We start from the raw sequence: 14,718 nt of genomic DNA, 5'->3' as shown, positions 1-14,718 counted from the left end.
AAACCCTAAAGTAACCTGAAATAATCTAAATACTGTCATTTCAAACATGTTTTAATAATGATGTGTGCAAGTTTATAAAACGTACCATTTTATTTTTACCACAGTTCTTGTAAACTTTCAATATAAGAAATTTTCAAACCACTTCATTAATAACATATTTCCAGATCATAAAATATCTGATACATAAGTTTCCTCTTAGAAGAGGAAGGACCGTCTGAGCAGCATATGAAAAACATTGGCCCACAGCACTCAAACCTTCAAAGAGTTCCTGTAGATATTGGTGACGATGGTCTAGAAAACATTATCGGGACATAAAAATATCTATATTACATTGGCCAGACGATCTTCTACTTGCAGGTAGATTGACATTACTGCACAAATTTTATTATCACAGGTATACAAGGACACGAGAACTCGTTCACTCGTTAGTTACAGGGACTTCTGTGACAATAGGAAAGAATTATTTGTCATTAAACATTTGCCAGGAGTAGTTGCTATGAGTACACCGTTAAACTCAGAGATGGGTTTGTTTCTGTAGTTAATGGGAGAAGTATTGGCACCAAATACACATACTGCATCTTAGAAGTTCAACTGGTAAGTATTATTTGCTACAGTAAATGGAAGGTAACAATTTTGCCACATGGTTTGTTCTCTGTAACTGAAGGGCAAAGGAGAGCCCTCTTGGCACTAACACAAGTTAATCCACAAAAGGTCTCCAGCCACCCTTGAAACAAGCTGTTGTCCTGGCCTTTCCGCCCCATCGTCAGGAAGCCAGCATCGGACATGGGAAGCGGATTGTGCTGATTTGTTCAAAGCCCCGCGCTTCTGGATTTGCCGTCTTCGCATCGCCTCCTTCCCCCGCTCTCCCGATGAAGCACGTCTGGGTGATGATCTCGCTGTTACTCCTGTTTTCCCAGATACAGCGGCAGGACGTCCACGCACCTTTCCCAGCGGGACAGCAGGCTGCACTGTGCCCGGTGCAGCGGGAGAGGACAGGCCCCTGACCCGGCCAGTGCTGGAGCCACCTGAAGACCAGGGGTCTGCGGTCCCATCCTCGGTTCTCGGGGGGCTTCGGTGCCTGTCCCCTCCCCCCTGTCCGGCTCCACGGGCTCACCAGGAACACCACGAGGGGCACTCACACTCCGCTCCGCGCACCCGCGGCCGCTTTCGGCGCCGGCCACGCGCCTTTACGCACAGCCGTCCAAAGGGGGAGATGGTGTGTGTCGATTTCATGTTACAGATTTATGTCCGTGATGAAAGTTACACGCTACACGGGATTGTGCTTTGTCAGAATTCCCTTTCTTCCCGGAGGCGGCTTTGAACGATGCAGGAATCAGACGCCCGCCCGGGCCTCGCTCGACGCGCCCTCCGGCTCCCCAGCTCCCCGCGCGCCCGCCCCGAGGCGCCCCGCCCCGCCCACGGCCGCCGTGCCCCGTGGACGCCGCTCCCCTACAGCGTGGACGAGCTTTGCTTGTAGTCCCTCAGGATGACCGACGCGTAGGTCACGCTGGGCGGCGTGCAGAGCACGGACTCGGACACGGGGGAGCTGGGCACCGAGCTGCCCGACGCCACCGAGTCGCGGAAGGGCGACGGGGGCGTGAGCGCGGGCGAGGCCTCGGGGGCGGGCCCGCGGGCGGCCGGCGGGGGCGCCCCCTCCTCCGCCTCCTCCTCCAGCTCGTCTTCCTCCGTGGTCCCTTCGCGCTCGGACAAGTACTCCTGCAGCAGCTTGAACCGCTGGCCGTCGTCGTCGTCGGCCTCGGGGGAGGCGGGGGAGGCGGGCTCGTCCCCGAAGGTGCTCAGCTGCAGCGGGAGCATCTGCAGGTGCTGCGGCGGCGCCGGGGCGGGGTACAGGGACCCCACCCCGTTCCCCAGCCCCCCGGGCCCCGCGAGCACCGCGCTGAAATCCGGGATCCCGGTGCTGAAGTTGGTGACCACGCCCTGCAGCTGGTCCAGCAGGGATTTCTGCGGCGGCTGCGGCTGCGGCAGGGGCGGGGGCAAGCCCTGGGGGGTGTCCGGGTCGGCCAGGAACAGGGGGGTCTCCTCCGCGGTCAGGTGGGGCAGCAGGGGCGGGGTGCCCAGGGCCGCGGGCGCGCGCCGGTGCACCACCATCGAGGGGCTGCTGGGGGGGCTGCAGCCCAGCGGCGGGGCGTCCTCCGCGGGGTAAAGGGCCTTGGTGCTGGTATCGGAAAGGGTCAGGCTCTTGCCCGAGCCCTGGTAACTTTTAGTGAGGGGCTTGATGACGGCTGTTTGGTTGCAGGCCGTCTCATTGGTCTTCACGTGCACAGAGAGGCGGTGCCACGTGTGCTGTCCCTGGGGCACCTGTCTTCCACCTGGTTCAGACCATGACACAGACTTGCCATTAGAACTATGAACAAAATAGAGATGGGGTTTATTTGCAGACACAGCGTGCGCACGGGACAGAATACATACAAATCATTTTTGCAAGCCCAGCTCAACGCAGCTGGACTCGCCCCCCGCTGTCCCCACGCCCCAGCCTCTCCCGCTCACGGGTTCAATGCTAAAAGTGGCAGTGACCCCGGGCGGCCTCTGGAACTGCAGCCAGCGGTCTCACCCACCCCAAGACAGGCAGGGAATTCTGGCCCTGAGGGGAGAAAAGCCAGCCTGCTGTAGAAGCGGCTTTTTTCATGTAGGTTTAAGATTTCACCGAGTTACTGCACAATCTCACACACACGCACACGCACTCTGAGGCAATGATAAAGTCGGTGCTCAATGTGAGTCTTAAAAGGATTCCAAAATTGATGGAGGAAACAAATTAAAAATCAAATCCCAGTTCCACATGAAGAAGAGAAGAGTGACCGTAGCTCTCGCCTCCCTTTGCTTTTAGTCCCTGGAACAAATTCAAAGCCACAGATAAAGCTACTCTCATGGCCCTGGGCTTACAGCACACACGCTCTCAGTCCCCCACTCTGACACGCAGAGCGGCCCGCTCACACACATGGCACCTGTGCGGGAGAGAGAACAAGCAGACGGCAGAAAAGCCCAGACCCAGGCTCCATCCAAGTGCTTCCTAACTTTCGATTTCCCTTTTCTTTCCAAGCTCCCGACACGCGTAATGCATCGCAACTCGCATAAAGGCCCTGATTTGCAGCAGCTGGCGTGGGATTTTCACCCTGGGGCCTGTTAACCAGGTGGGTTTGAAAAGAGAGAGCCGGGAAGCCCCGGGAAACACAGATGCCCTGTCCTGCCGCAGTTCTCTGGCATAGTTTGATACCAACGAGACAAAACCAAGATCCAGACAAAGCAGGACGTATGGACACAAACACCCCTCCCTGGCCTCTTCCTCACTGAACCTCGGTGAGGGGAAATCCTAGGGCAACAACAGCCCCCCAGCCTGACCGACTTCCATCTTCGTGAGACTCTTGTAAAACCAAGTAAATAGAACAGAAGGAGAAGGGAATGAAATATACCGTGTGCGTCGACTGCTGATTCTGTTCTGCATGTGGTAATAACTCTGGGCTCACTTTAGGGCTCAGCTTATTTTCTCTGTGACTTTCTAGCAGGTGGTGGTGCCTTACCATGACCTACTATTAATAACACGTGTTAATACTTAAATCAGGAAATATTTTATCTTCTCTTTTATTAGGAGGTTTTTGTTTTTGCTGTTTCTATGAAAACAAGAAAGTAGCACTATGATAACACATTCGAGACACCAAAAGGAATAGGTAAAATGAACATCTTTTAGGTGGATATGTAAAATAGACTATTCTGTATTATAGTCTTTTGTCTGGAAAAAGTAAGAAATGATCAATGTTTAATATAAGAGCTTATTTAATAACTTTGAAAAGACAGGAATGAATGCTTTAAAAATTATATGCATCACGTTTATGATGAGGGTAATGTTTTGACATTTCATATTTTATAATTTGAAAAGTGAAGTGAGCCAAATAAGTACAGGTTCTTGTAAGAATCTTGTAAGATATCTACTATAAAAATTCTGGATATGAAGGTTCTAAAAGAGACATAATAGCTAAAAATTTTGATCTCATTTTTTGGGGAAAGGGTAGTTCCTCCATACATATGATTATCTATGCTATATTTTTAATTGTCTAAGAAAAATCCCATCTCTAAGCTATGGTATAAAAGTTAATATTTCTCTTAACTATATGCTTAATATAGGCCCAGAGAACATATAAAAGCTTGTAAATGCAAGATTACTGACTCATCAGTTTCCACACTATCTTGTTAGAAGAGCTGACTCGTCTGAGTTGAGGAAACTGAAGAACCGGATGGTGGTGTTTCTGGCAAGACAGGGCAGCCAACCAGCCAGCCAGAGACAAGGCCAGAGTCCCCAGTTCCTCCTCTGAATTTCAAACTCTAGGTAAATTCACCTCCCCCTTTCATATTCCTCAATCTCCTTCAGCCCCCAGTTAACTCACTCACAGTTTCTCTCTTTGCACAGTCAATATGCCTCTTCCAGAAAGTAAAAACTTCATATTTGCCTCCTGCATTGCTTAAATATGCTTTATTTGGTGTTCCATCTAACCTCAGTGACATATCTCCTTTTAACTGCAATAGAAACAGTTTTTCTTTCTCCAAATGCCTGCCTCTCAATGCTCATTCAGAAAATCCTTAAACTAAAAAGATGCCTTGTGTCTTCATTGAGTTATATGTTTGTGTGTTTTATAAAACAAGTCCCTTGAAAACAAAAACACTAACTTGAAAAGATATATGCACCCTATGTTCATTGCAGCATTAGTAGTAATAGCCAAGATATGAAAGCAACCCAGCTGTCTATGAACAGACGAATAGACAAAGAAGATATAGCATATACACAATGGAACATTATTCAGCAATGAAAAAAGTGCAAAATCTTGCCATTTGTGACAACATGGATGGACCTAGCTGGTATTATGCTGAGAAAAATAAGTCAGATAGGGAGAAATATCATATAATTTCAATTACATGTACAATCTAAAAAAAACAAAAAAAAAAACAAATTAACAAACAACAATAGAAACAAACACATAGGTATACAGAACAAGCTAATAGTTGCCAAAGGGGAGGGAGGCAGGAGGATGGGAATAAAAAATAAAAAATAAAAATTGCAAAAAAAATAATGGCCTTAAGGAAAATAAATCAATACAAACAAGTCCCTTGAGAACAAGTCTTCCCCCACTTCAACCAGCAAAACATTGCCCCAGTCTCCACATATATCAGCAAGAAGACATCCTTGTCTCCACATATACTAGGAAAAAAAGGCATCCTTGTATGCCTGGCACTTACTTTACTCACATAGGTTGTTCCCTCATTGCTCAGGAGTTCTATGTGGGCCTCTTTTAAAATCATGCACTTCGATGTGTTAAAGGTATTATCAATCACCTTGCAGACAGATATAATCACAATTTAGTTCTGTTTTAATTCAATATAATTTTTATTCTTCTAGTGGGAGATTTCCCCTGTTGGTCAAAATTAGCGGCTTTCCTTCCCCTCAGTCTTGCTCTATATGTGCTCTAAAGTACTGTTTATTTAGGAAGCAGTTCCAATGCTCCAAGGCATTGATCTGATTAAGAAAATTAGATTAATTTTTTTTCAAGGACAAAATAAATTGCTTTCTAAAATCCAGAGAGAGTGGAGAAAATGTATCATCTCGTAGAAAATGTAGCACAGAGTATAAAACTTTGGTCCCTGGATTAGTTATTTCTAACCTGCGGCCCACAGACAGCTTGAATTGTCTGTGAATTTACATGTGCATTAAGCATTGTTTTTAAACTGAATCAATAGTATGCATTTGTAGGTTAGGTACCACTTTTTTTTTTTTTAAAAAAAGCATGCAAATGCTGTTGTGATAAAATGTACTGCTGGAGCAAGTGCAGCTGAATTCTGAGGATCTTTTCTTTTGTATTTTGTGTACAAGTGGCCACTAATAGAGGTACAATTAATACCATTGATTTGAATGAAGGTTTAATAACCATTTTGGTGCATAAAGCAATTAGGCTATTTGAAAAGGTTTGGAACCCATTGCTGTGACATCAAGAGGAGAAAACTGTATAAAATGTGGGGCAGCAGAAAGGAATGAATGCACTATAAAAATAAAATATTACTATGAAATAAGACTTTTATTTCATTCCAGATAACTTCAGTACCTCGTGTTCCAGCCAACAACTTCTCCCTTCTATTGTTTGATTTGACTCAGTTTCCTAAGTTTAGGAAAAGCCCCCTGGTCTAGAAACACCACGTAATTGATACAAAGCATCCCATCCTTCTTGCTCTAACTTCAAAAGACAGACATCAGGCCTAACCCAGTCTCACATTTAAAGATTAAATGCAGTAGCATTTGGCATAACCACCTCAGATGGCTCAATATGTGCACTGACGTGGAAGTCATCAGGGGAGAGCCCTGTGAGGCCTGCGAGGAAAGGATGGCATACAAGGGTGGTGTTCAGAGCTGAGCAGGCTGGGGCCGCAGTTTCAGCTACAATAGGCTTGGGACCTTGCTTTGGTTTTCCTTACATTAGATGAGTATTACAATCCCCCCAAACAGAAAACACAATATTCACAGCACTGCAGAGAATAGCTGGAAGTGGGTGTTGTACACAGATTAGTGTATCTTGGCGGTCAGAGCAGTACCGTTTCATTTGTTTCGCTAAGTACTAGTTACTTCTGCTGAGAACACTGCTCACTGCTCCAGAAAGGTCTAAAACGGGAATGACAGTGGGTGGGTGTTGAGATCAGGAGGAAAGCGTCCTGAACAAGCTGCCTGAGGGGGAAGCTCACACAACACCTGCCTCCCTTATGTCCAATTCAAGTCTTTGCCACTAGGCTTAATAGCTTCCCAACAGACAGAAGGATAGCATCCAGGCAGCCCACAGACAGGGAAAGACCTTCATATAAGCAGGGAAGACACTCCTCGGAGCCCGAGGAGGTTAGCATTTGTCTCCCCTGAAAATGAAAATGGAATTAGGAAATGCCATTGGGTCACAGCATGGAGAGAATCGGTCACCGAGTTAAGGAAAGAAACCAAAGCCACAGGCGTGAGGGCAGCCCTGCTGAGGCCTTGCGGCTACGGCTGGGACAGGAGGCCTTTCAAAGAAGGGGTGGTGCTGTTTCTATGGAGACACTCCGTCGATCGCTCCTCTACCTGCTTCAGCCAGCTGATACCAAAATGCAGTTTGAGCCACGAAGATTGTAGAATCTCAGCCACAGGAACTATTTGAAATCACTTGAGTCAGACAACTGTTTTCCCAGGCAACCTCCGGTTAGTCTTCAATACAAACAACTCCCGTGGATTCCAGTTCCACTTCTTGAAGGCTTTCCAGAAAAACCTGCATAATCAGTACGTATTCTCCTGGAGCCCATGTGAACGTAATTAAAATTTCTCACCTTTTGACTCATCGACTAGTTGTAAGGTAGAGAACCTCCGAATAGGTTACTGAAAACAAATGCTTTTTGATTACACGAGAATTGGAATTTCTGCTGACATTAAGTCTTAAGCAGCACTGCGAATTTCATCCCGCTGCCCTTCGATTCTAACTGCACCGTAAGCTAGCCAGGGAACTATTTGGCTAGCTGACACTGACCATATTGCAAAGTCTAAATGTATAGCCCTCCTTCGGATCAGCCACACGCTATGTCCCAAAAGACAACGCGGAGGAGATCAGTTTGCCTCTATTAAGCCTGTGCTTTCTTCAATGAATTAACAGAGAAAAGGACATCCTTAAATGAAATTACCTCATTAAAGTCAATAAAGGAAGAAGGCCCCATAAACTTTGGGCACGGGGTCTACTGTCTTAATAAAACTGATAAATTAATCTCAAACTAAAGAGCAGAATCCTGATGGTTACTAAACTTTTCCTAAGCACATTTTAAACACCCTTTGGTTCAACGTAATCGTGACTCCTGGCTGATTAAAGAAATTCTCCAGCCAAAGTTTATTTGAAACATCGCGTTGGTACAGGAACATAGTTTTAGCTGCAATATACCAGGTGTGATTATATTCCTCCAAGAAGTACAGATGCGCCTAGATTATGTTCCCTTTAAGGAAACGTCAGGTCGAGCATCATCATTGCTTCTGTGGTCCATGCTACCAAACCGGGAATTTAAACAGCAAGTCATTTGATGCCCTTCAGCTCTACCTGGAGTGCGCACAGCTTGCCCTGGGAATATAGGGCAGCTGCGTTGCTCTGATGAGATTATTCCTTAGATGCTGGACAGATCTAAGCAGACCTAATGGTCCAGTGGGCAGCTGCTTTATTTCCACCACCAGTCCCTTTCCCTTCCTTGTTTACAAAAGCTATGGGAACCGGAGGTCACAGAGAAAGCATAGCTTGCTTTCCCTTTACAGTATTTTTCTTTGCAGGAACAACCAAGGTAAAAATAGCCAGTCTTAGTCTAGGGTGCCCACTGTCAATGCTGCTGATACCTTCTTTATCCCATTTAGTCTCCAGACAGAAAGCTTGACGAGATCCTGATCTGAAAGTTCTTAACAAGCAGCCCGTTAGCTTTGCTGACTGTTGCGTTCATTTTGTCACCGACCGAGGATGCGCCCACTTTCAGCCTTCGCTTTCAGGCACTCACCTTTACGTCATGAAATGGTAGGTGAGACTCTCCTCTCTCTCTGGTCCTGCTGTCATGACAGAACAAGCACATTTACTTTTCCCATCAGCCCCTTCTGTCAGGCAGCCAGGAGCTGTCACCCTAAGGCCCCCCTGCTGCGTCCTTGGGCAGACTCAGAGCCTGGTACAAGAAATAACGCTTCGGCCTTGGGAGAATGCATCCAAGTGGACTAGCGTGGCTTTGCTCTATAAATGCAGGAGCCTCCAGGCCACCACCTGAAACACCCTGGCATGGCTACTGTATTTTCCCCTCCAAGAGTTAGTGTAATTTGGTTGAGACCACACTCTATTTTAAGGGACTAGCAGCACAGAGACTTCCCAATGCACTCCACCGAGTGAAGAGACACTAGGGCCCCATTCACCAGCCTCCAAGGTCAGGTTCAGTAGCAAACATTTGAACAAATTAGGCCCTTCGCATCTGAAGAGCAATTCAAGCCACAGACACCTCATCAATGGGCTCCCTCCTGCTGCAGGAATGTGTACCTTTGACTCTCCCAGGAGTTTGAAGGGCTGTAAAGGAACAGCTGAAAATGACCACAGACTCCGTGCACAATGAATTAAACATGGTCTATGTTCTTTTGTTGACTTAAAGAGACACTGTCAAGATCTAAAGGTCAAAAGGTGGACCAAACATGCATCGTTTTTATCAGATACGGAAAAATCTGATAAAAGCACTTAGAATCCTGGGGGGAAAAACCTACTTTGCTTTTTGCAAAACTCACTTTTTTGTGGGGCTCACAAAACTCTTGTTTTGTGCTCCCCAGGACAGGGGAGACACCCAACAGGGGCTCCTGTGGGCGCCCACCCCTGACACTGACATTGCGGAACTCCTGCAGAAGTTCAAGTGCGGCTCTACTGTAATGCAGACGGGATCATTGCAAACATTTGTGCAACAGCAAAAAGGCAGAAAGAGAAAAGAAAAAGAAAAAGCTCTGTTTGCCAAGGAGAAGCTGACAACTCTGAGAGGGGGGAAGAATTCACTTTCGAGCTTGTGAGTGGGAGGCACAAACAAAAGCGAACCTGCAGAATCAGAAGTGTTGCATCTTGCGCCGAAACATAAAAAAGCGAAAAGACTAACAGCTTGACAGTGTCCCTTTAAGGACGAGGGACGGTCAATTTATGGCGGTCGTGCAAACCATGGCACGGAAATGGTTCCTCCTTCTGGATGGCATGCACCACATCGGTTTCCATGTTAGAAAGTGGGAAAACCCAGGAGAGAGAAAGCAAGGGCAAACCGCTCTATTCTCCATGCAGCTTCTTACACATTCACTGCAGTGTGGGGGTTTTCAAAGCTGCACATGTGCCGACGGACACTGGCTGGTGGGCGAGAATTCTGGCTGCCTCTTCCTGAAGAGTGAAAAGAGAAAGACACCCAGTGAGCGGTGGTTATACACGTGCACAGATAAGGCGATGACACCCCCGGGGCGCCTGGGCCCGGCCGGGGCCTGGCCTGGCTCCTGAGCCTGTCTCCACGTCATCTCCGCCTCGGCGTCCTGCGGCTTTGGTACCCCGGCTGGGCCCCGCTGCCAGGCCCCTTTCTGAAAGCCTCGTCAGTGGAGTGCATTCCCTTTACCTTGTGGCACTGGGTCTTTCCAAGTGGCAGGCGTTATTCTGCTGTTCGTGTCTGTCTCAAATGAGCTCTCTCCCTCCCCTCTTGACACCTCCCTTTATTCCCAGAGGTGGTTCGTGGATTTACATTTTACACTGCAACTGCTGATTTTCCTCCATATTATGTTATCATAAAAGCATTGCTGTCACTTTATATATGGTCACATTTGTCTCATGGCCTTCGTAAGATAGAATTGTGTCTAACGGTGGAGAGGAGGGAAATGGCAAAAGATTGAAGGCATCTGTCATAGGGGAGGATGTCATCTCATTCCTTGGTTGGATGTCTCTTTATACAGCACCTAGGGCAATCTGGCAAGTGAGAGGAGCACTGACCAGACATGACACGGGTAAAGAGCAGTCATGGGCAGTCCACCGTTCCATCATTTGTTGTAATGAGAAAAAGTGGGTTTCCCACGAGCTACCTAGCACTTCAGAAGGTGGTGGGATCAAGCCATCTTCTTGTCACTCCACATGAGAGGGCTGCTAGTCACAAGAAAGAATTTCAGGAACAGCATGCTCAAGGTGAACCATCAGCAGGTACAGTGGTACAGGAATGAGGTTGGTTGAATTGGGGAGAATCTCCCATATTAGGGAACTCTGCAATGATGAAGTCCCCTCTAGGGCTCTCTAAAACCCCACAAATGTTCTCTGAGTCAGCATTGGATCACCTACCCCAAGATCTTGGTGAGAATGACCCAGTGTTAATCAGAAGTGTACCACAACAGCTCCAGGCAACTCAAAGACCTTTGTCACCTCTCCTGTCTTTTCCCATCAATGACAGAGAGGAGGGGAAACTCAGAAGAGAGAGGAGGCAGAGATATTGTAGGAACAGACCATGCGCCTTCCCATTCTGATTCTTTCAGGCTATGGCCTGACATACTGGGAGGGAGAGATGTCAGTTTGAAAATTGAAACAAGAATACACTAGAATAGCTTTTTAGTACCTTAATGCAAGAAAACTGATTGCAATGTAGAAAGTAGGAATAAAATATTTTTCATAGCACAGGTGAAGTTAAGAGAAAAAATAATAAAATTGATCAATATGTGTTTCCAGCTTGAGCCATTCAATAAACCATTTGAAAATGTGTGATCTACCCAGAACAATTTGAAATCCCCATCTACAGATAAAAACTTAAAGTACCTTGGAGTAACATTATTACTCCTGCAGTAATCCATTTATTTAAGTAGACAAAGTGAATGATTACTATTGAACTTGTGAAAATAATGTTTTGATCTTTAATATGCCCACCTGAAATTAAAAGGTCATAAAACTAATGAAAACAATAGCAAGTAGAGGGTTACTAATAAATATGCAAAAGGAATTATCAGTAAGGCTGATCATTTAACCTGTAAAATAATATTACAACAACTCAATTTTTCATGAAAGAGGCAGAAAATATAGTCAAAGGCATTTGGCTTTGCCTTGCTAAACTGCCTGCATCCCCTTGAATCCTTTAATTTTACCTCTAGATGATGTTTCTATGATGCCTGGTCCAATGGTCTGGGGAGCAGGACCCTGGCAGGGCTGGCTTCATGGCCCTGTGACTAATGCAGACACCTGGTTCCTCATCAGAGGAGCTACGTGCGTAGGGTTTAGCACTCCATAGTCATCTTTTTGAAATTCGTAATAATTTTATCTCATAATTTGTGTTTTGTAAGTGATGTTGGAGGGGAAAATGGAGCACGCACTTGGTACTTGGAGCCTCAGCTCAGGCTCAGTCCTGCCTCCCTCAATTCCCAGCACAGATTTTTGGTTTCTTGCTCTCTTGCTCCCTGGGACTTGAGTCAGTCTAGTCTCCCACTACCTTCTTCTCCCTGGGATCAAGGCCACCCTCCCTGCTGGCAGTGGTCTCTGGGCACTAGCGGGGAAAGATCAGGGTCCTTAACCCTAACTCTCCTTCCTTGACTGTTAGGGCCACTGTGTCACTGGCAGGCAGCAGGGCAGGGGCAAGCCTCTTGCCCATCCTCAATTCGGGTACCTCTCAGGTCCCTGAACTGTGGCTGCAATACCCTTAGGAGTCACCTGCCACCGGCTGAAGCAAGAGGCCCACGGGCAGGGGAGGTCCCTGGTTCAGTGTCCCACTGGCATCTGCCCAGTGATTGGCTGGAGGGGACCGTGGCAGCCCGAGGACTGTGCGTGAGCAGAGCCGCAGAGTGGAGGCTGCGGCTCCCAGAGGGGTCTGCCCTTCCCGTCAGTGCCCCCCACGAGGGAGCATGACTTCACCGGGCAAATAAAAATCACCCTGGCAGGTCGAGAGGGAGGGAACTGTGGGCCCTTATGGAGTCTCAGCCGAATCAACAGCCAAACTTTGCAGAGTAACTCAGCAATCTCACAGCCACCTTCATCAACTGTGCATTGAAATGGCAGAAAAACTAAGCAGCTCGTTTGAGGTGCCATTTCTTTAGCCTCTGACCCTCACTTTGTGTTGAGTGTAAGTGGCCTGTGCATGCAGACACTGCTTCTGTGAAGGGATTGGTTCCCCTAAAGGTCACAGGCCAAGCCCTTCAAAATCCGACGCCAGAGTGGCCAACTGCATGAGAACTGGGAGAAGGAGTTTGACTTCAGAGTATTTTTAGAAACTGCAAAACCACATATTTAACCAACCACAGATTCCATGAGCCAGAGTAAAAGCTTGAAGGGAAAATGGAGCATATGGGGGCTTGTCAAATATAAGTCCCAAATCTGTGCTTGAATGTTTTGGCAGAAATGTGGATTTAAAGAGACCCCAGAAGTCTCGTTAGAAAGACTCCTCTTCAATTTCTTCTGAAAGCTCAGTTTGTTTTTATTTTCTTCCCTGTTCTTTTTTTTTTTTTTTAATAAAGATTCACTGCTTTTTATTAACTCATGGGACTGTGTATAGCTTTTCCCATCTAATCCCATTGTCTAAACTCTTTTTTTTTTAAGTACACTCTTTGGGTGTACTTTGTTTTAATGTGTTCTTTTCCTTTAGGCGGGGTACCCACACATCAGCTTCTATGCTGGGAATTATTTTTTACATGAACTTGAGATGCTTTTACAAACAAGTTCCACTCATGATAGCAGAGCAATGAGATCACTGGACAGGACCCAGGACACCAGGTACTTTCCAACTGTGTTATTTCCCCTTTCAGATTCAGTTTTATCTTCCATGGAGGACTATTGAAACAGTATGTGTAGAAGCTTCCAAATAGCAAAATGCTATCCCAGCTTAAGTCATCACTATTGATACCTTCCCTCTGAAGGATGGAAAAGCGATAGCAGAGACAAAAGACCCAGAGGTTTTTAATCTGTGTGTATTTAGTTGAGAGCCATTTGGAGTATCTCAGACTACACTATACTCATAGATTTTAGGTACTTTCCTTATTTAACATCTGGCAGAAAATGAGCTGAATTCTGTTCGCTCTCTGGATTTTTTTATTTTTTTTTGGCAGGCAACATTAGTGACATTGAGTGGATGTGTCAGGAGCAGGTAAAGGCCCGGTACACAGGGTCAGGTTAGCTGCCTGTGTCTGAAGTTGCATGTCTGTGATTGGTTTGCAGGTGAATCTATTTTTAGCACAGATAAAATGGCCTATGCAATTCCAGATGGTCAGCTCACTATGGAAATAATAATGTGGCAGCTGTCCAAAGTAATCATAAAGATTGACAGCAAATGGTCTTGACCGTTTTGGCAGACTGTTATTTGTTTTACAGATTAATATGATCATTTTTACTCTGTTTTCAAAAGTTAAATGCGTTTTTTCTATTATCTGAATTTAAATATTTATTTCTCAGCATCCGTTTGTCAGAGCGGAGAATGGAGCTCTGACTGTGTGTAGGTCCTCTCTAGAGGCTAATGTCTTCCATTCTTCCTTCTAACACATACATATCTGACATAGTCCATTAAGGCTCTTTGTAAACACACACAATGCAGTCTCTCCATATAGGTGTAAAATATTGCTCTATTTTTAAAATTCTTAATTATAAAGATTTCCAAGCTAATAAGAGGCTATAGAGAATGATTTAGTAAAATTCAATTAACATCACAGATTTGTCAATATTAACATTTTGCCTTATTAAAGTCCCCTTCTTTTGAAAACATTGAGAATATACTTGAAGCCCTCTGAATACTATTCCTAACACATATTTTTTCCTTTTTAAGGGATTCTTTAGTATGTATTATCTCTTGGCATATTTAATACCTTTACAACATGCATATCCATATGTGTTAACTATCTGTGGTAGTGTTCAACATATTATTAGACTTTATATACATAGCATCACACTGTATTTCCACTCAGCAATTTGCTGCTTTTACACAGTAGTGTATTAATAAATATAGCGTTAGTTTATTCACTTAAGGTAAATTGAGTAATTATCACATTATAAAAAATAATTCTCCTACTGATAGTCATTTAGGTTGTTTCCTACAGTTTCCTATTTCGAGCAATGCTGCAGTAAACATTCTTGGTTAAGTCTCCTTGCACACATATGGGAGATTTTTTCTATGGTAGGCACCTAGATTTAGAATTTGTAGATTGTTGTGCACGCACATTTATTTTTCTTAAATATTGCCAAA

At 45.5% G+C, this 14,718-nt stretch overlaps 1 protein-coding gene across 3 annotated transcripts in view; it reads right to left on the bottom strand.

The window, feature by feature from the left end:
* Positions 1-1,449: 1,449 nt before the first annotated feature.
* Positions 1,450-14,718, bottom strand: part of GRM1 (glutamate metabotropic receptor 1) — a 258,781-nt gene continuing 245,512 nt past the window's right edge. The window contains exon 8 of one of the 3 annotated variants that reach the window (XM_087817195.1): positions 1,450-2,365. In XM_087817195.1, the coding sequence (XP_087673321.1) occupies positions 1,450-2,365 (916 nt within the window). Of the gene's footprint in view, positions 2,366-9,859; positions 9,921-14,718 lie in introns of those variants that run through there. The other 2 variants (XM_016223919.2, XM_016223920.2) reach the window with 2 other exon arrangements.

Source organism: Miniopterus natalensis, chromosome 5 (assembly GCF_054644295.1).
Source record: "Miniopterus natalensis isolate mMinNat1 chromosome 5, mMinNat1.hap1, whole genome shotgun sequence".
Lineage (NCBI taxonomy): Eukaryota > Metazoa > Chordata > Mammalia > Chiroptera > Miniopteridae > Miniopterus > Miniopterus natalensis.
This window is presented reverse-complemented; position numbering and strand designations above follow the sequence as displayed.